General features: G+C 40.9%; 1 protein-coding gene across 3 annotated transcripts in view; it reads left to right on the forward strand.

Moving 5' to 3' along the window:
• Positions 1 to 17,166, forward strand: part of LUC7L3 (LUC7 like 3 pre-mRNA splicing factor) — a 37,573-nt gene extending 20,407 nt beyond the window's left edge. Inside the window, exons 7-12 of one of the 3 annotated variants that reach the window (XM_044981952.1) lie at positions 343 to 504; positions 2,540 to 2,823; positions 4,816 to 4,976; positions 14,340 to 14,480; positions 14,586 to 14,691; positions 16,013 to 17,166. In XM_044981952.1, the coding sequence (XP_044837887.1) occupies positions 343 to 504; positions 2,540 to 2,823; positions 4,816 to 4,976; positions 14,340 to 14,480; positions 14,586 to 14,691; positions 16,013 to 16,025 (867 nt within the window). In that variant the 3' untranslated portion in view covers positions 16,026 to 17,166. Of the gene's footprint in view, positions 1 to 342; positions 505 to 2,539; positions 2,824 to 4,815; positions 4,977 to 14,339; positions 14,534 to 14,585 lie in introns of all 3 variants that reach the window. The other 2 variants (XM_044981951.1, XM_044981953.1) reach the window with 2 other exon arrangements.
• The last annotated feature ends 4,715 nt before the right edge of the window (positions 17,167 to 21,881 follow it).

The following is a 21,881-nucleotide window of genomic DNA, read 5'->3' on the forward strand; positions in this document are numbered from 1 at the left end:
TGATAGTGAAGAAGACATTTATTTCCCAAATTCCACAGTTAAGTATTTACTGTAAAGTGCAGACTGCCATTAATCTGTGGAAAACATTGAGTTAGCATGTTTAGTCTTGCAGTCTTTCTTTCTTTTTTTTTAAACTTTTTCATATTAGGCATAATATGTAGGCTACTTCATCATAGTGCCAAGTTAAAGCAAGTAATTATAAGTTCCTTTTTAAAGCTGAAATTCGTAATTTCACAACACTAGAAGAAGAGTTGATAAAGTAAGAAGTAGTAAGTCTGTTAACTGGCTCCAGGTTAAAACTTTTCTATTGTTCTTTGCTCTAACCACTACCTTCTCTTCCAGACAATTGAGAGCTTTGCAGCTCAAGAAAAGCAAATGGAAGTTTGTGAAGTCTGTGGAGCCTTTTTAATAGTAGGAGATGCACAGTCCAGAGTAGATGACCACTTGATGGGAAAACAGCACATGGGTTATGCCAAAATTAAAGCTACTGTAGAAGAATTAAAAGTGAGTAACTTTTGTAATTAAAGGTAAACTGACATTCTTTCTATATAAACTATTTAAGAACCAAATCATTGGTAGAATCCTTACATACATAAACTCAGTTCTCAAAATCCATTTGTTGGCAACCAAGCATTGACAGCTTTGAATTATTTAGAGATGAAAGGTAATTTTAGCAGTGGCACGCACTTAGGCTCCAAAGTGCCTAGGTCCCTTCTGAAAATGGGACTCAGACTCCTACATCACTTATGTGCTTTTGAAAATTTTACCTAAAGTACAAAACAAAAAATGAAAATCAAATTAAGCCTGGATTTTTGTGCTGAATTCCCCCACTAACCAGGCTGCTGAAGGTATTCAACACAACATGGTTTCAATTAAGTTTTTTATGATTTTTTTGTTTTTGTTTGGTGAAATGCTCTTGGTATATTTCCTGGTTCACACTCGCATATCCCAATGTGCAGAATCCTGAATATTACAAATATATTGATTAAAGTATTCACTGGAATAAGTTAATTAAAATAGTCTGTTCATTCTTCTATGACAGCCCCCAGACAGTTGCATATGGTTCTTCCCTATAGACAAAACAGAAGTGTGTGACAAGCAAGCTCTTTTCAAATACATGAGATATCACTGCAAAAATATCTTGTGTCTACTCAGGGACACACTATAGTGAAACATTTGGAGTGATATAAAATAACTACAAGAAGAGTTTTCATACCTAACAATTTATGTACAATATCCAATTTACAAGGATATCTGTTTGTATGTTTTCACTTTAATGGAAATATGCTAATCACGTACAAACATAGAACTCCTGACATTAGCAGGGTGTTATCGGACACTTGAAATCAATATAATGGCTTGGGGATGCACCATTGAACGGTAGCCTTGTGTTGGCGCTAGGCTCCTGAGAACTGAAGCTAAACTCTACTGCAACAAATCTCTTGAGTTTATGAACTCCAACAGAGTTTAGCATCATCCTGGTGAAACTTAGAAGTGCCACTCAGCTGGAGTCTGAAATATGGGATATAACCAACTTTAGTTAGCTGAGAGTTTATTTGTTTGGAGTTCAGAAAATTTGAGGATGCACTATTAAAATATTTTAAAATAAGATACCTAATTTTTCCATTTCCATAGGTTGGATGTTTTAGGAGGAATATAAATTGGATAGAATCCTAGAGTGTGCAGTTAGGCCAGATCTACACCACAACTTACATCAGTATAACTACGTTGCTCGCAGGTGTGAGAAATCCACATCCTGGAGCGATGCAGTTATACTGATCTAATCCCCCGGTGTGGACAGCACTATGTCAGTGGGAGGGCTTCTCTCATCAACATAGCTGCCACCTCTCAGAGAGCTGGATTAATTATGCTGATGGGAGATCTTCTCCCATCAGTGTAGTAGCATCTTCACTGAAGCCCGACAGCAGCACAGTTTCACTGCTGCAGTGTTTTAAGTATAGACCTGCCCTTGTCTTGTGTTTTTTGTACTGTCGTTATCCTTTATGTATGTATTTGTGTGTGTGTATACATACATACACATACACATATATATATATATACACACACACACACACACACACACACACATATGCTTTTACAAAAATAACTTTAAGAAAAGAAGTAACTTCAGAGGGATTTATAGTGACATCTTATAAGTATTAAAGGTAGATCTTAAGGTTTTTCTTGTCAGAACCACAAAATAATTATATTTACTCTACAACTTGGATTTCCTCCACAAATCCTCAGTTTTTATCCATTTCTTTCTGCATTGAATACTTTGTGGAATCCCCAAGTCATTTTTAAATCTTAAATATTAGGTACTGCCCAGGTCAATGAACCATCCTGATGAACAAAGGACTTGTTCAGCTGACTTAGAAGTGCCAGTAAGCGGGTTATGCTTTGGCTTGATGATTAAGTGTAACCCATTGAAATCTAATATGTCTCCTTGCCCTTTTATAGCGGTTTAATGATGCTGAATAGTTTCTTCTGAATAAATTTTATCTTCATTAAATCCGTGCTGTAAACACTTTTTTGTAAGGAAAAGTTAAGAAAAAGAACTGAAGAACCTGAACGTGATGACAAGTTAAAAAAAGAGAAGCAAGAGCGAGAAGAGAGAGAGAAAGAGAGGGAACGTGAAAGAGAAGAGAGGGAAAGGAAGAGACGACGTGAGGAAGAAGAAAAGGAAAAAGAGAGGGCACGTGACAGAGAAAGACGTAAGAGGAGTCGTTCCCGTAGCAGACATTCAAGCAGAACATCTGACAGAAGATGCAGCCGGTCACGGGACCACAAAAGATCAAGAAGCAGAGAGAGAAGGCGAAGCAGGTACCTTAATTAGGGACCATTGACTTTTCAAGTGAATTTATAATGGCATTCCATGCACGTAAGAACCTCTAAACTATATGATTTCAGGCTGTAAAGGAATGTACCTGTAAAGGAATGGTTGCAGTCAAGAATTTTGTTGGCCGATCAAGACAAGGACCTATGCTAACTTGATTGCATTTCTCTGTTTTACTGTTTGTAACAACTTTTGAATACCACAGCTAGTTGATTCAAAAAATTCAGGGAATGTTCTAGACATCTCCTGTACCGACACAATTCTTATTTCTTTTCTATGGAGAATGGGGGCACACAGAAGCCCTAGTATGGGGAAGAATGTGGGACAAAGGTATGAGTAGAATGGAATTGGGGCGGGGGGGGGGGAGGTGCACTGAGCCCCTGGTATGGGGTGGTGTTGCATGGACTGTTTAAATTGAGGGATATGAGAGAGTAGCACAAAGGGAGCTTGTGGGAGAGAATGAAGGAACGCAAAGAGCCCCAGGTGTGTGTAATGTACTCAGCCTACTCATGCCACAAAAGCCTTGTGTACACTTACGGTGGTGTGAAGATTACAGGCGGTACACCCCACAGTGAAAGGCAGACTGCGTCCACACTTGGCACTGATTTATAGCTACGTGTGGCAGTGAAAGAGCTTTTCTCCACTGCCTCCCTCCTGCCAGAGCCTTTTTCTGTGGCAGAGAAAGCCTCTGGCACTGAGAGACTAAACTGCTAAAAATAGCATTGTAGATGTAGGAGGCACTACTTGGGCATGCAGAGAGCTGCCATGTATGATACATGCCCTCAGGTTCAGATGTGTAGGCCGCTCTACTCCCCTCAACCGTGCCTCACTATCTACACTACTGTTTATACCTATGCCAGCTGGGCAAGCAGCGGGTGTAATCTACATGCCACTTCAGTGTAGATGTACCTAAAGTTTTGCCACCCTTTAGTGGTATATAACTGCAACATGTTTAGCCTTATTTATGAAAACACTGAAGTTTCTCTGTATTTGTAGTTTTGGAACATAAGGAAATACCATTATCTCCCTTTTATAGATGGGGAAACTGATGTACACAGAAGATACATGACTTGCTTGAGGTCATACCTGAAGTTTGTAGTAGAGCATAGGCTTCCTTTCTGATGTTCCTCTCAGTTGATCAGAAACTGCTAACCCTATAATGGAATCAGCTGAATTCTGTAGCTGTAGATGACAAATTTCTTTACATCACTTTATATTGATGATACACTACAAAAATAAAACAGATATCAATCTCATTCAACCCCAGAAAATATTTTATTATAATTCATATCCAGCACCAAATACAGATTTTAAAAATAAAAATCTAATTTTGTACCACAAAAATTTAAGCAACAAGTGAGCCAAAACAGGAGGTGCATTGAAACCATTGAACAGAATATGACTTTGGACAGTTGATCTAAAAATTTGGAATCAGTTAGAGGAAGCACTAGAATCATCACTTGATCAAACTGCTCGTCTATCAGGTCCAGTATAACCTCTCCGGAGGTGGACAATTCTTGCTGTTTCAAAGGATGAATGAAAAGAGAAACTGTCAAGTATTATAACTCACTGCCATATTGGAAGTGGCTGAAAACATCGTGATTTTACATATGTAGTTGATGTAAGCATGATAGTTGACATACACTTCCATCATAAAGTTTAAGTATTAATTTTTTAAAGCTCTGATTTAAAAATCAGTATTAAAGCTTTTCCTGAAAATTATTTCATGTAGCTGTGGATGTTTGAAGAAGGGAAGAAGGCAGAGAGGGGTGGACAGAGAACTTGTGAAGTACTGAGAAATGTTCCTGGAAGGAAAGAGTTTATAAGAAAGACTTGGTATTCCTCATAAATATTAAACCTTTTCTTATAAGCCGGCATGAGAGCAGAATGGTAACCTGGTGGCAAATTAATGAAGATTTTTTATTTTGAGTTGTAAACGACAGCTGATATTTTCTCTTTCAACTACTTCTAAATGTAAGGAGCCGAGATCGACGAAGAAGCAGAAGCCATGATAGGTCAGAAAGAAAGCATAGGTCTCGCAGTCGGGACAGGAGACGATCAAAAAGTCGGGATCGGAAATCATACAAGCACCGAAGCAAAAGCAGAGATCGAGACCAAGACAGGAAATCTAAAGAAAAAGGTTAGTTTGTGTGAGATCTTAAGACATGCAGAACTGATGTTACCCCCAAGACCTATTCTTTCAGTCTTTGACTGAAAGATCTCTTAGGATCCCTTCAGAGATTTGTGAGCAGCCTGTATGTGTCGCTACTACATGACTTTGAGACACACTTCCCTTTCTCTTCGTACCCTCCTGCCTCCTTTGAAAATGTGTGTTTTGCCTACTTATCTAGTGCTGTAATCCTCAAAGAAAAGCACACTACTATGCAGTTCCCAAGCATTTTAGCCCATTGACACCTGCTGGCTGTTTGGCTTTGGAAAACCCCACGCGTCACTCTAACTCTCTAAATATATTTGATTACATCTTCTACTGCTGCCCTTAGAAGCGAGTTCTCCTTATTACTCTTGGACACTTCTGTAAATCTTAACTAGCTTCCCTCATTGGTATGTATTTTGTTTTGGGTTTTTTTAGGTGGACAGTCTTACGACATCTTCATTTTCTGTACACTTCAATCATATCCTCTTAATCTTCGTCTAATAAACATAACCTTAGTTTTCCCTAACTTCTGAGACCTTTCAGCGTCGTGGCCTGCATCCGTACCATCTTAGGTTGTGATTCCATCAGATTTCATAAATGAAGCAAGATCTGGTATATGGGGGAATCTCGAAGAAACACCAAATTGTTCCTCAGAATTGTTTTATGGCAATACATGCTATGTCAAGTAATATTAATGTTTAGAAGGTGGCTCTCTTCCCTTTGAATCAGTACTGATCCAGTGCTCCAACACAGTCTGTTGTTAGATTGTGCTATGCTGCCAGAGGTTCCATCATTCATAAAAGATGTAAAACTGGTCGTGACCACTTGTGAATATGAAAGATCCATAGTACTTTTCATAATACAAAGGTGTTAATTCCATATCCTGGCTAAATTCCCATTTTTAATTTTCTCTGCAACTTCATTTGGATACACTTCCTGTTCTAAACCGTTTTGGGTTGCTGTGTGCTTTCAAACAGCTGGCACATTTCACAGTAGAGATGGCTTCATTTCAGTGGTGGGTAAAATGATTCCTATATATCTATAAAGTACTTGGAGATCCTCTGGGGTGAAAGGTGCTATATGAATGTGGATTATAGGTTAGCCTGTTTGCCCTGCTCTAATTTTTCCCATTTCTTCAGTAGACTCTGGATTGGTTCTCAAAATATGGATAACACTTCAGATGTTTTTTTGCCTGACTTTTTTTTTTCTAGGCCAGTATAACTTTTCTGTTGTATACTGTAATGCATTTCATTATTTGATTTCCTCTCCCATCTGTTCTGCTTAGTTGTGAGCACTCTGCAAGCTTGTATGCTTTGCTGCTTGCTTGTTCACTGTTGCACGTGGTCAGATATAATGCTAGGCCTGTAATGCATACTCGCTTGTAACTTACCACCTAATATGTCTATTATTTCATTGACCTAATTATAAAGCAGATTTTTGGTATTCAGTTGGAGGAGCCCTCTTTAATCCTTCAATAATACTGTGTGTGTATGTGTGCATACTTATAATTTTATACAGTAGTTGCTCAAATTGTTTCCATTATTGAACTCTCAATTAGATTTATAGCTTCACAGTTCTTTTCTTGATAGTTTTATAAATAGGGGTGTAGTGATTTCATTGAGTTAAATTTTCCTTCTGGTCATCTTTTTGTTTGCTACTTACTACCTCCTTCCCCCAGGACTGAGAATATACATAAGAACATAAGGACGGCTATACTGGGTCAGACCAAAGGTCCATCTAGCCCAGTATCCTGCCTTCCAACAGTGGCCAATGCCAGGTGCCCCAGAGGGAATGACCGGAACAGGTAATCATCAAGTGATCCATTCCCTGTTGCCTGTTCCCAGCTTCTGGCAAAGAGAGGCTAGGGACACCATCCCTGCCCATCCTGGCAGCCATTGATGGACCTATCCTCCATGAATTTATCTAGTTCTTTTTTTAACCCTATTATAGTCTTGGCCTTCACAAAATCTTCTGGCAAAGAGTTCCACAGTTCCTTTTGTTTGTTTTAAATCTGTTGCCTATTAATTTCATTTGGTGACCCCTAGTTCTTGTGTTACGAGAAAGAGAGTAAATAACACCTCCTTATTTACTTTCTCCACACCTGTCATGATTTCATAGACCTCGATCATATCCGCTCTTAGGCATCTCTTTTCCAAGCTGAATAGTCCGAGTCTTATTAATCTCTCCTCATAGGGAAGCCATGTCCAGGTCCAATATATCTTTTTTGAGATTGGGTGACCACTTCTGCACACAGTATTCAAGATGTGGGCGTACCATGGATTGATATAAAGGCATTTTCTGTCGTCTTATCTATCCCTTTCTTAATGGTTCCCAACAATCTGTTTGCTTTTATGACTGCCGCTGCACATTGAGTGGATGATTTCAGAGAACTAGCCACAATGACTACAAGATCTTTCTTGAATGGTAACAGCTAATTTAGACCCCATAATTTTATATGTATAGTTGGGATTATGTTTTCCCAATGTGGATTATTTGCATTTATCAACATTGAATTTCATCTGCCATTTTGTGTCCCAGTCACCCAGTTTTGAGAGATCCTTTTGTAGCTCTTTGCAGTCTGCTTGGGACTTAACTATCTTGAGTAGTTTTGTATCATCTGAAAATTTTGCCACCTCACTGTTTACCCCTTTTTCCAGATATTTATGAATATATTGAATAGGACTGGTCCAGTATAGACCCCTGGGGGACACCACTATTTACCTTTCTCCATTCTGAAAACTGACCCTTTATTCCTACCCTTTGTTTCCTATCTTTTAACCAGTTACCGATACATGAGAGGACCGTCCCTCTTATCCTATGACAGCTTACTTTGCTTAAGAGCCTTTGGTAAGGGACCTTTTCAAAGGCTTTCTGAAAATCTAAGTACACTATATCCACTGGATCCCCATTGTCTACATGCTTGTTGACCCCCTCAAAGAATTCCTAGTAGGTTGGTGAGGCATGATTTTCCCTTTACGAAAACCATGCTGCTGACTTTTCCCTAACAGATTATATTCATCTATCTCTCTGACAATTTTGTGCTTTACTATAGTTTCAACCAGTTTGCCCGGTACTGAAGTCAGGCTTACCAGCCTGTAATTGCTGGGATCACTGCTGGAGCCCTTTTTAAAAATTGGTGTCACATTAGCTATCTTCCAGTCATTTGGTACAGAAGTGAATTTAAATGATAGGTTACAAACTACAGTTAGTAGTTCTGCGATTTCACATTTGAGTTCCTTCAGAACTCTTGGGTGAATACCATCTGGTCCTAGTGACTTATTACTGTTTAGTTTATTGATTTGTTCCAAACCCACCTCTAATGACACCTAATCTGGGACAGTTCTTCAGATTTGTCACCTAAAAAGAATTGCTCAGGTTTTGGAGTCTTCCTCACATGCTCAGCCGTGAAGACAGATGCAAAGAATTCATTTAGTTTCTCCGCAGTGGCCTTATCATCCCTGAGTGCTCCTTTACCTTCACGATCATCCAGTGGCCCCTCTGATTGTTTAGAAGGCTTCCTATTTCCAATGTATTTTAAAAAAAAAAAATTGCTGTTACTTTTTGAGTCTTTGGCTAGCTGTTCTTCACATTCTTTTTTGACCTTCCTAATTATATTTTTACACTTCACTTGTCAGACTTTATGCTCCTTTCTATTTTCCTCACTAGGATTCAACTTCCACTTTTTAAAGGATGCCTTTTTGCCTCTCACTGCTTATTTTACTTTGTTGTTTAGCCATGGTGGCACTTCTTTGGTTCTCTTAGAATGTTTTTTAATTTGTGGTATGCATTTAAGTTGAGTCTCTATTATGGTATCTTTAAAAAGTTTCCATGCCGTTTGCAGGGTTTTCACTTTTGGAGCTGTACTTTTTAATTTCTGTTTAACTAACCTCCTCATTTTTGTGTTGTTCCCTTTTCTGAAATGAAATGTTACAGTGTTGGGCTGTTGTGGTGTTTTCGCCGCCACAGAGATGTTAAATTTAATTATATTATGCTCACTATTATCAAGCGGTCCAGCTATATTCACTTCTTGGACCATATCCTGTGCTCCACTTAGGACTAAATCAAAAATTGACTCTCCTCTTGTGGGTTCCAGGACTAGCTGCTCCAAGAAGCAGTCCTTTAAGGTGCCAAGAAACTTTATCTCTGCATCCCATTCTGAGGTGACACGTACCCAGTCAACATGGGAATAATTGAAATCCCCCATTATTATTATTGTTTTTTATTTTAATAGCCTTTCTAATTTCTCTGAGCATTTCAGTCACTATCACCATCCTGGTCAGGTGGTCGGTAATATATCCCTACTGCTATATTCTTCTTCTTAGACTCTATGGTACAGTTTGGTTCATTTACAATTTTTACTTCATTTAATTCTATCCTTTCTTTCTGCCACTCCCCCACCGGCATGACCTGTTCTGTCCTTCTGATATATTCTGCACCCTGGTATTACTGTGTCCCATTGATTATCCTCATTCCACCAAGTTTCTGTGATGCCTATTATATCAATATCCTCATTTAATACAAAGCACTCTAGTTCACCCATCTTATTATGTAGACTTCTAGCATTCATATATAAGCACTTCAAAAACGTGTCACTTTTGAGTTGTCTGCCATTCTGGGCTGGCTTTAGGCTGATTTGCCCAATTCCCCGGAATCGGGCCCCGCGCCAGCGCCTTTTTAATTTTTACTCACCCAGTGGCTCTCCAGGTCTTTGGCAGCGGGCCCTTCACTCACTCCGGGTCTTTGGTAGCATTTCAGCAGCAGGTCTTTGAGTGCCGCCAAAGACCCGGAGCGAGTGAAGGACGTGCCGCCGAAGATCCGGAGCGCCGCCGGGTTAGTATGAATCAGGCCCCGCAGTTGCTAAAGCCGGCCCTTCTGCCATTACATAATGTAATTGAATGCGACTTTTTTTCATTTGACTGTTTTCTCATCAGATCCTACCTTTTATCATTTTCCATCCTCTCCTCCTTACTAGGACATAGAGAATCTCCATTTATAGATCCTCCCCTAAGGGATGTCTCTGTCCAAACCACGTACTACTCCATACTTGTTGGCTTCCTCCCAGCCCTTAGTTTAAAAACTGCTCTGTGACATTTTTAATTTTAAGTGCCAGCAATCTGGTTCCATTTTGGTTTAGGTGGAGCCCATCCTTCCTGTATAGGCTCCCCCTTTCCCAACAGTTTCCCCAGTTCCTAATAAATCTAAACCCCTCCTCCCTACACCATTGTCTCATCCACGTATTGAGACCCTGCAGTTCTGCATGTGGAACTGGAAGCATTTCAGAGAATGCTACCATGGAGGTCCTGAACTTCAATCTCTTACCTAGCTGCTTAAATTTGGCCTCCATGCCTCTCCTAGCCTTCCCTATGTCATTGATACCTATGTATACCATGACCACCAGCTCCTCTCCGGCACTACAAGGTCTTTTCAGCTCCTGGTAACCTTAGAAGTGTAATACTAGATTTGGGGAAATAAATGATCTGTTCAGTAAACCATCATAGTATTAATAAACAGAATAGGGATGTGGAACAGGGCTGTGATGCATGTTTTTCCAGTAGAGGGATACATGCACTCTAAAATCTAGAATGAATTCTGCCTTCACTGTAGAGAGCAGGGAAGTTTATGTTGCTGGGAGGTAAAATGTTTCTAAATTTTACTCCACCCTCAGTTTTGTGAGACGTGCATTACATTATGGATAGGGTACATCAGTATTTAGCTTTGAAGATCCGAGCAACAGAGTTGCAATAAATAGAGACACTGTTAATGTGATTTCAACTGTCAGTGCTCAGTTCTTGGGCCCAGAAGCAACACTCCATCGTCTGCAGCTGCTCCACAAATGCCATCTTTTTCAATGTCCCTTAACAGTCTGTCCTTGAAGAAATCGTAATGTCGTTGCTGTGTTTCTTCCTGCGGGTTTGCAAATACCAGAGGATCATGCATCCTGTATTTGCAACATTTATGAGCACAGTGCAGAGCTATGCAGTCTTGGTGTCATGTTGGATTGTGGGATTTTTTTAAAAGGTGTGGAAAATTAAGGGATGTGGATTTTATGGGATGACAAATGTTGCATCTCATAGTGGAATTTAACCCCTAGCTCCCAGAGATCCCTGCACAACTCATTCCACATGGTGGCACATGGCACAGTGGAATACTTACCCATGGTGCATCACACTTTGCATTGACACAAGCACTCCTGGTGAGTACGCACAGCACTGATGCAAGCAACTAAATATGCACACGTAGGAGCAATATACAAACTTCAGCAGCTGAAAGCTGTGTTGGCGTACGTCAACCAAAGGTTTTAGTGTAGACATGGGTTTAGTCTACTTTGTGTGCATGCACAGTGTGTGGTGTGGATGCTAAGACTCCTGCCATTTGAATTCTTGCTCTTTTTTGTGACTTTACAGTAGTTTTCATAGTTACTGTGGGTCAGGATTTTAAAGTGAGCAGCAAGGGTTGCCTGAAAATAATACTTATATGGTGCCTTTCATCTTGAAATCTCAAGTTGTTTTACAAACATGAATTAAGCCCCTATGCCACTGATGGTTTTTGAATCTGGGTAAATTGAGGCACAAGTTGACAGACTTTTACTCAGTGTTATACAGTAAATCAGTGCCAGAGTATGGACTAGAACCTAGAAGCCCTGACTTCCAGTTCCCGAATTTCTGTACCATACAGTTGCTACGGTTCTGAAAAAAGAAAAAAGTTATTTAAAATTTGAAACAACTGGCCCTTCCTTGGTCAAACAAATCTGAGTTACACCTCTCCTTGTTCCTTTGAAATACATATTACCATAAACATAGGTTGAAAGTTAGCTTAATCTAAACTGTTGATATGCAACTACTTGCAAGGGAGTTTTTTTTACTTCCAGACTATAAGACTTACATCGAAGAAATTAAGCTAATTAATAGGTATAGATGGAGTTGGTCAAAAAACTTAAGTTTCCACAAAATTGTTTCCATTTGTGTGAGCTTCTTCTGTTCTCTGACTAGCCTTCATCAGGAGGGATTGATATTGAAATATTTGCTCACTGCTTTCATTTCATTGGTCTGGGTCACAAATTTTAGAAGAAAAAATTCATCCGTGATAGTGATATGTCCAGTGTTCAAGGTTAGCAACGGAGCTCAGTTATTTACTACCAAAAAATTGACTAATGAGCATGTTTCATTCAGTTTGTGCTTTCCATGAACATCAGGTAACTTGAGTTTTAATGGTAAGAATTTATATTAGAAAGCAAGCTTCAGTTGCCAATGCAAATATTCATCCAGAAATATTTGTACATCCATTCAGTCAAGAAACAACCAATATTAGGTGATCGTACCTGATGAATCACAACTAATCAACATAAATCCTATAGGGAGCCTATAAAAATCTACAGAGAACTATTTGTGATCTGTCCACAATAATAAATACAATTTTGTGAGATAATTTTGAATAACTGTGTTGAAGGAACTTACTTTACTGTCTGCTTGCAGATATCACTGGTGCTGAAGGAAGCTAAATTCATTACAGATTAATTGTTACAAATATTTGCTCAGTTCTAGTTAGCAAACTCCAAGAGCTTTGATGTAATTTTCTTGTTCTTCAGGTCCTCGAAGATGGGGGTTCTTTGTATAGCTTCATCTTTTGTTCCACAGATTAATGTTTATACCTTCCGAAAATGTTCTCTTTCCTATCTGTCCAAACCCAAAAAACTGCACACTCTGCACACCCATAGGGCTATTATGATCTATCATATCTACATAGGATAGAAGATCAGATTATTGGACTGACTACTAGTCCTCTGCAGGGAAACAAGACTTCTGTTCCTCAGTGGAGCTGTGTGTGCATCGGAGATACCTGTAAGGCACAAAGAGAAGACTTTTCAACAAGGTCAGTTAGAGTGCAGTCCACCTGAGTAGCTACAATACTGAGGGCAGACAGATATGCAACGCTATCAGAAGACTTCTCCAGTTACCTATTTGGACATCACTAAATGCTTTTTCCAAGCACTATAGGCAGGCTGTGCTTCTTCAGTTCCAGTGTTTTTTAGGCAGTTGTCCTGCCACTTGTGGGTTTAATTTTGGCCATTTTTCTTGCTGTTTGATGGTCTGTTCTAGTAAAACTGTTGTGCAAACTTTCTCTGTGTAGATACAACTTTTAGATAATGTTCTCTCTTCAAACTTAACTTTTTCACTTCTGTCTTTTAAAGTGTAGAATTGCTATGCCAGTCCAGATGTGCCACCTTGCAAAGAGCTTTCTTGGACGTTTTTAACTTGTTTTTGTATTTGGTTCTCAGCTACTTGCATGTTAATTCATCTGAGTGTGAGTCAGTGTTCTTGTCTATATACTGACGTCCAATAATTTGTTTTTTCAGTCTCCACCTGTTGGGCAGAAGGTTGACCCTGTGGTTTGAAGTGATACAGGATAAACTAGTATTTTTTGTTTTTAAATTTACGATTATTCAGTTTACAGACGATACGGATGTTAAACTTCAGCTGTAAATGTGTGACTGTTTCCTCCCCCCACCTCCATCCCCCACCGGAAAATCCACTTCTGTTACATTTTCTTCACTCTACCTTATGATTGTAGAGAAAAAGAAAATACCAATTTTTCAGCAATATATCCAATTCTTTATTCACCATTCACCCTTCTAGTTCTTGAAGAAACTATCGATCTGTTGCTCATTTGTTTTGTAAATTAGTGCCTTTATATCTCTAGCAGTCTTTCTTCCCCAGTCTTTTATCATTTAAAGATGAGGGATTAATAACATATCTCAGACAAGCACCATTACATTTTGTCCTGTTGAAGTTGACTTTGGTATTCCCTTTGATTCTTATTTTAAACCTAGCTAAGTTATGGTTGCTTGTTTTTCCTGGATGTTCATTTATTTTCTTTCCTCTGTAACTATGGTTAATAACAGACTGAATAGTAATGCCTTATTATCCCTTCATTCTTTTTGGTTCCCTTTTCAAGAACCAAGTTTAATAACAAGTGTGTAGCCTCCCTCGGGGCACATATCACACACAAAAAATCTATTCAGAGCATGACACTGAATCCAGTGGTAAAGCAGTCATGAAGCACATCCACCACACATCACTGTTTGTTACACTTTTTCCCAATTTATATATCTCAAGGTAAAGTTGAGTAATTGTCACACTACTGCTATGCTGTCCTTCCTCCTTTTCACCACTTTTAATTTTGCTTCTTGTTATTTTGTCCTCTTCAAGGTGTTACTCTAAAGCCTATGCCTATAACTGTGACTTTGTTACTGCTTCCAATTTGAGATTGTCCCACCTCCTGTGTTCCACTCCTCACATGTGCAATGTGTTTGACTTTGAAATCCATGGTTAATGTCTTCTTTCATGGCAGAAAAGAGGGCATCTGATGATAAAAAAAGTAGTATGAAGTCCAGTAGTCGAGAAAAACAGAGTGAAGACAGAAATACAGACTCGAAGGACAGTGATACTAAGAATGAGGTCAATGGGACCAATGAAGACATTAAATCTGAAGGTGACACTCAGTCCAATTAAAACTGATCTGATATGACCTCAGATCAGACAGAGGTAAGTGCATTATTTCAAACTTTGATTAGGGCTTTTTGTTACTGTTTAACAGTGCAGCGTAAGTATGCACAGATGAAGATGGAGCTAAGCCAAGTAAGAAGACATACTAAAGCACCTTCTGAAGGAAAAGACAGTGTAGTCCTGCAAAACATTTTGAGGTACATTGTTTTGTCTCAGCTATTTTGTAGCAGACTCATGCCCCCATTAGTGTGCCTCTTTGGAACATATTTGTAATATAGTCTCCATAGAAAATTTAATTATCCTTTTTTTTTTTATTTTTAGGGATTTTGTCGTTTTTTAAAAAAATTGAACTGTTTTTGTATTTAAGTCCATATTGTGTTGGTACATCAGCAGAAACATTTGCTTTAATACTTAATATTTCTGAGGCACATGTTGGACTACTTTGTTTTTATATAAACTGCTAGTATTTCTTTGTCAAGGATGTTTCTAGTTTTTTTGCTTTATTGCCTTGCATTCTAATGCAGTTTGTTCTGTAACTCGAGAGCCAGTAGCATTGGATTGATGGAAGTGTAGGGTTTATGAATTATTGCAGCTGACTACCATACCTCACACAGCGTTGGTGTTGTGAGCGGCCCATGAAAAGCCAAATTAAAAATCAAGGATTCAGTCAAACTAAGCAGGTACTCATGCCAGGTACTCCTTTCTCTACCCACATCCATGTTTGAATGCTGTTGCCTGTAATCTTTAAGCTTACTGTTGTGTTTTTATTTACAAGAAAGTGAAAAGGATTTTTTGTATATTGTGTGAAAACTATAAATCTGATGTTAACAGAATGGAATTTTCTTTCAACTGTGTGTAGGGATGCAGTGCTGCCCAGAATTAGATATCTTTAAGAGTTTTAAATGCAATAAATACTACATAATAATCGCCTTGTTACATTCAATGCAATTCAAGTCTTTAAGAGGTATGTGTTTAATATTTCCTACTGTGTAGGAGAATTTGCAGTCAGCCATAGTACAGAGCAGTATAATGGCTGATTCCAGACTTGTAAGGCAAATGTAAATACAAAGGCTGATGCCTAAATTTTGTAATATTACATGGCAAGGATGTATGCTGACAATTCTCATTATGAAGAAACTAAACATTAGGAAATATATATATTGTATTAAAAAAACTTTAAAAGTTTTTCCATTCTTGACTTAACTTAAGCGTACAGAAATGGTTTTTGATGTATTCCTAAATAAGGACCTAACATTGGAGAAGACAGCTGATAAATTAGCTACTTGCAATATAAACTATTAGTATAGTTTCAGTATTTGCGCTATGAACTCTTAAACACTTAAGGGTTGATCATTAAACCATTAAGATTGCATTATTGCTCTGGAGCCCCTAATTTTCAATATTGACGTTTTAGTAGAGTAAGATGACAGCTAAGAACTGGGCCAATATTTAGAAATGGCAAACTAACCTTGCTTTACGTTGTCTAATTGTTTGCTTTCCCAAAATTTTGCATTATAGGACTACCACATGAAGAATCTGCGAAGAATCCGGAAGACAGCTTGCAATGAAGAACTGCTTTAAATGAGGTGAAAGAAAGCTGTAGTGGCATAGAAAAATATAAAGTTCAGTTAGAATTTTTTTTATAAAATTAATTCAGAACTGTTGTTACCTCCCAGAGTGCAGAGGGAGGAGTTAATAGCATACATGCCACTGAGAATATAAGTCCTGTATCATTTTTTTTTCTTTAAGACTTTTTAAGATAAGAAACAAACATAACATGAACCCATGGCTTGCTCAGTGTTTATTTGCAAGATTTCATTCTTGGACTTTGAAACACAAGAATAAATGTTTAGTATTTGTGTGAATTAAACTAAATTGAATCCCATTTTTACAACTAGGATATATCTAGCTGCTTGATATACCAGAAATGGAAATAAAGTATCTTTGAATTTCTGTTACAAATTTGATTGTCTGTCATTAAACATTTAGTATTAAATACACTTTTTTTCCTAATAAATCTATTCATGTCTTCAAGTTTAGTCCATTAATTTGGCTTTTATGGATTTTGTTTAGTTTATTCAGTTGGTGTTTGCTTTTGATTCCTCCAATTAGTCTCATGTTTTAAAACTGAGCTGATCACCTTCATCAAACTCCTGGTCCTTTATTGAACAGATCCACATTATTTTCACAAGTGGCATGATTTTTGCTGCTGTGTATTTTTCTTAGCAGTCAAACACAGAATCACAGAACAAAGATACTGCTGCAGTTCTCCTTCTAATAAGGTTCATATCCAATATTTTTGGAAAGTCTTTGAATTTTCCTCTTAATGCACCAAGTCTTAATGCCAGCCCTTCATAATAAAAAAAATGGAGATTAGAACACAAATCTAGGTTTTATTTTACCAAAACTGGGTGATAGGGAATAGGATCAATAAGGAACTCGGGCTGGGACCTGTCTTTCTCTCATTCTGTTTTGGGTAAGTTAAATCCTAGAATTTCTTTAAATTTTTAGAGCAGTGTCAAATAGAGATGTTGGTGCAGATGTTTGTTCTAGTATAAGGCACCACACTGACTTCAGAGTTGCATCCTACTAGCAGTTAAAAATACTTCATTAGAGAGTGGTTATAATTAGCAAGTGCATGTAATTTGTATATTAAAGCAATTGTAAACGTGTTCGTTTCATTCCCCTCAGTTTTTTTGTGATACTTTTATTGTATTAAAGGGTAGCTTAACGGATTAAATAATGAGGGTGCTTTTTGAAAATGTGTTTAAAGGAAACATTTTGCTGCATTACACTCTTCAGAATGAAGTGACAAGAAGGTAATATGGTGGCTGTGGCCATATCAGACTTTTCCTTCATGTTAGTTGTTTGTATCCTGGACTTAAACACCGATTTACGAAGGAATGATAAATGTTTTTATTAAAACCTGTGGCTTGAGAGAAGTTAATATGGTGCCTTTTCCTTTCAGCAGTTTCAGATGACTTCATACCTTTTAAAGCATATTCCATCTCATCTTGAAAATGGAGAATTCACAAAAATGATATTTTTTTTGATGAAATAGTAAACAATGGAATTCTGATTGCATGTGATTTGTACACTGCATTTTGTGGCTCAAATCTTACTAAAGCAGTGTCTCTTCATACTGATATTTGCCCTTCTGCATACAGATAAGTGTCTTCTATAGTAAACATTGTTTCAAAAGGCAGGAAAGAATCTCACACTTTTGAGTGCTATATGGAGTTGCGCGCGCGCACAATTTAATAGTTTGGGGGAGTGATAATTAGAGACATTTAAACTTTAATTATCTATCTTAATATCAAATGGACTTTCTCAGTCCTTAGAAATTGGAGATCTTGTTCAAGTTGAAAATGTTGTTCAGATAGGTGATCTGTAGGTATTGGTCACTGTAGTTGAAACTGTAGAGATGATGCTCCAATCTATCCTGCTCATTCAGTGCGTGTGACCTCACTGTTAAATACACCACTACCTCAATATAATGCCATCTGATACAACACGAATTTGCATATAACATTGTAAAGCAGTGCTCCGGGGGCACGGGGTTGCGCACTCTGGTGGATCAAAGCAAGTTCAATATAACATGGTTTCACCTATAATGCAGTAAGGTTTTTTGGCTCCCAAGGACAGCATTATATCAAGGTAGAGGTGTAGTAGTATTTTGCACTTTACACGTTTTATAAATGATTAAACAAGGTTTGGAGGCAAGGCAGTGGAACTTCAGCCCCTAGATGAGCTTACGCCTTGTCTTGCGTAAGATTTAAAATTAAATTGAGCTAGCTAACTTGATCTAAGATAGGGAGTGGCCATCTTGAGCCTGAGAAGGAAACAGTATTTACCAATGTATATTGCCAAAGAGCCACAGAAATAGGTCAGCAGCTCCCCCTGCTTCCCAGTGTTACCCTCCCTCCGCGAATGTCCCAGTCAGCTGTTGTGTGGCATGCAGAAGGCTCGGGGGAGGGGAGAGCAAGGGCACAGCAGGCTCAGAGGAGGGCATGGCAAGGGGTGGAGTGAGGGCAGGACTGGTGGCAGAGCCAGGGGTTTAGCAGTGAGCACCTCCCAGCACATTGGAAAGTTGGTTCCTGTACAGGCACTGGCTCTGGGGCTGGAGCTACAAGGAGCCACAGATTAACTTCTGAAGAGCCGCATGTGGCTCCAGAGCCACAGGTTTGCCATCCTTGGTCTAATATCTTCTAAAACACTAGTTAAGAAAAGGCAGGTTAACTAGGGTTACCATATGTCCGTATTTTCCTGGACGCGTCGAGCTTTTTGGTTCTCAAATCACTGTTGGGGAGGTTTCCAAAGAGCTGAACAGGTCTGGGGAAATAGGGAGGTAGGGTAAGCCTAGAGTTACCTGTAGGAGCTATGTGTTTGGGATGCGTGTCCAGCCCCACCTAAACGTGTAACCCACTTCCCCCTGCTGTGCGAGAGGGTGCTGTGGCTTTGATGGGCTACGACTGGCCAGGAAGTGATGTCATTCCTCTTCCAGCATCACTGTGGCTGGGGGAGTGGGAATCATGCGGGCTGCAGCCTGGCCCTGGGCACCAAAAGCTCTTAAGCCAAGTAAGCAGTCATGGGATAAGAGGGGTGTGCTCATGGATCAGTAAAAGACAGCAAACAAAGCGTAGGAAAAAATGGTCAGTTTTCAGAATGGAGAGTAGTGACCCTGGACTACTGGGAGCTGAGGTGCTCAAATGAGCTGGAAAACAGAGAGATGACAGAAGGTGTAGATACAAAATTACTTAAGACCAAAGCAGCTTGAAAAATTACAAAGGAGTCTCACAAAACTGAGTGATGATGCAACAACATGGCTGGTGAAATTCCAGGTTAAGTAATGCACTGTGGAAAACATAATCCCACCTGTACATATGAAATGATGGGATCTAGTTTAGCTCTTACTGCTTAAAAAGATTGTGGAGTCATTGGGGCTAGTTCTCTGAAAACATCTGTGCAAGGTGCAGCAGCAGTCAACAAAGCTAAATTTTAGGAACCATTAGGAAAAGGCTAAATAAGACAATAGCATAATGCCACTCTAAAAGTTAACGGTATGCCCACACCAGGAGGCTCAAATATGCGGGAGGCATGCAGCCCATGGGGCTATTTCCTGCAGCCTGCCAACAGCCCACGCCTGCCTCCAGGCCAGGGGTGGGCAATACAGGGGCAGGAGTGTCTCCCTTGAGCCCTGCGCTGCTCCCTGAAGCGGCTGGTATCACGCCCCTGCAGGCGGCGGGGGGGCAGAGGGCTGGGTCTGTGTATTGCCCTGGCTCCCAGGTACTGCTCTACCACAGGAGGAGGTACCTGGAGGTGCGGCAAGCAGAGCCCTGCCTCTCCCCTCCCCCAGCGTCCGCAGGGACATGGTTCCAGCTACTTGCTGGGCCGGCAGCCTGCCCTGGCCCCCATGGGCTGCTGCCACCCCGGAGCCCTGCTGCACCTAGGGTGACCAGAGCATAGAAATGAAATAACCGGGGGGGGGGAGCCATTTCGCAGGGGCCGTGGAAATTAGCAGGCCGCGCTCCCTTTCCGCCCTCCCCATGTGGCGCGTCCCGCCATCCCGGGGCGGAAAGGAGCCGCGCCTGTAGCGCAGCCGAGCAGGAGAGGTGCGGGGCTCCGGAGCCCGGCAGCGGCGCAGGAGAGCGACTTGGGGCCGCGCGAGTGGGCCATGTAACGTTTGTCAGCTTGGGGGGGCTGTGTAGCGTCCCCGCGCGGCGCCAGCATGTCCCGCCGCAGGCCAGGTAAGAAGCTGAGTCCCCCCTCGCCCCCCGGCTCCTCAGCTGAGCGGCATTCCGCCTCCCGCCCCGGCTACCGCTACCCCTCCCCGCTTCAGCATGTCTCGCCGGCCGCCGAGTCCTGCTCCTTCGTCCTGGCTCCTCAGCTGAGCCCTCCTGGGGGAGCCGTGCCCCTGGCCAGGCCCCCTCGCCCGCCCGGTGCCGGGGCTCGTCCTCACCACCAGCTCCAGGAACTGGAGGCCGCCCACCTCCTCCCCCCCGCCCCGCAGGCTTGCGCCGCCATGACAGCTGCGAGCCGGGGCGGGAGGCGGAATCACACGTGCTTGGGGAAGAGGCGGGGGCCAGGGTGGGGATTTGAGGAGGGATCCACTAGGGGAAGGGGGGGGGGGTGGCGCGACAGTCCCTCGGGGAGGGCAAAAATTGCTTGTTTGTCCAGTGTCCCAACCGCACATGGGTCAGGGCGCAGGACAAACACGCAACTATCGGGACAGTCCCGATAAAATCAGGACGTCTGGTCACCCTACCTGCATCCCCGCTCCCTGCCCTGAGCCCCTATGCTGCTTCCCACACCCCTTCTGCACCCTAATCCCCTGCCTGCACCTTAACCCCCCTGCTGCATGCGGCACCCCACCTGCCTGCCCTGAGCCTCATGGGGGGGGGCAGAGGGTTGAGAGAGAGAGAGAGATGCAGCCCTCGGACCCATGAACTAGCCCTCATGGTCATTTGAGTTTGAGACCCCTGGCCCACACCCTGAATACTGCGTGCACTTTTGGTTGTCCCCATCGCAAAAAATATACGTGGAATTAGAAAAGAGAGAGAGCGAAGGGAAACAAAAATGATTAAGGTATGGCACAGCTTCCCTATGAGGAGAGATTAGAAAGACTGGGACAAAGGTCTACAAAATCCAGACCAGTGTGGAGAAAGTGTTATTTAGCCCTTCACCTAACACAAGACCCAGGATGCAGGATGTGTGTCACCCAATGAAATTAATAGGCAGAAGGTTTAAAAGGAAGTACATCTTCGCACAGCGGAACATGGTGTGAAGGCCAAAAAGAACCAGGTATGTTCATGGCACATAGGGCCAGCAATGGCTATGAGCTAAGATGGTCACGCATGCAACACCCCTGCTCTGGCTGTTCCTAGCCTCTGATTGCCAGAAGCTAGCTCACACAGTGCCTGTTCTGGGCATTCTCTTTGATGCACCTGGCGTTGGCCACTTTTGGCCATCAGGCTACTGCAACCATTGGTCTGACGCAGCATGGCTATTCTTAGGCTGAGTTGAGCTATGTAAAGCCTTTTTAATCCTGGCACGTCTTCTAGTAACTTATTTACCATTCCTAACCCTCTTTCTACATTAGCATTGTGTTCTTTTACAAAGGCAAATGGCACTTGTTTAGCAATCTGCATTTTTAAAATTGGGCACAAATCCACCCTTATAGAAAGTGACAAAGCTCTGCCAGCATTAAGCTCAGCGGCTGTTTGTTTGACTAGCTGATACAATATACTGAAGACAAGATGCAGAGAGTTGGAAACCACCTCAAGCCTCTTTCCTCAGCTGCTCTCACACTTGACCTTACATGGTTGGTGTTAAATATTCATTATTAATTGACTTTTGAAACAAATGTAAAAGAAATCTGCAAGCTTTA

Source organism: Mauremys mutica, chromosome 12 (genome assembly GCF_020497125.1).
Source record: "Mauremys mutica isolate MM-2020 ecotype Southern chromosome 12, ASM2049712v1, whole genome shotgun sequence".
Lineage (NCBI taxonomy): Eukaryota > Metazoa > Chordata > Testudines > Geoemydidae > Mauremys > Mauremys mutica.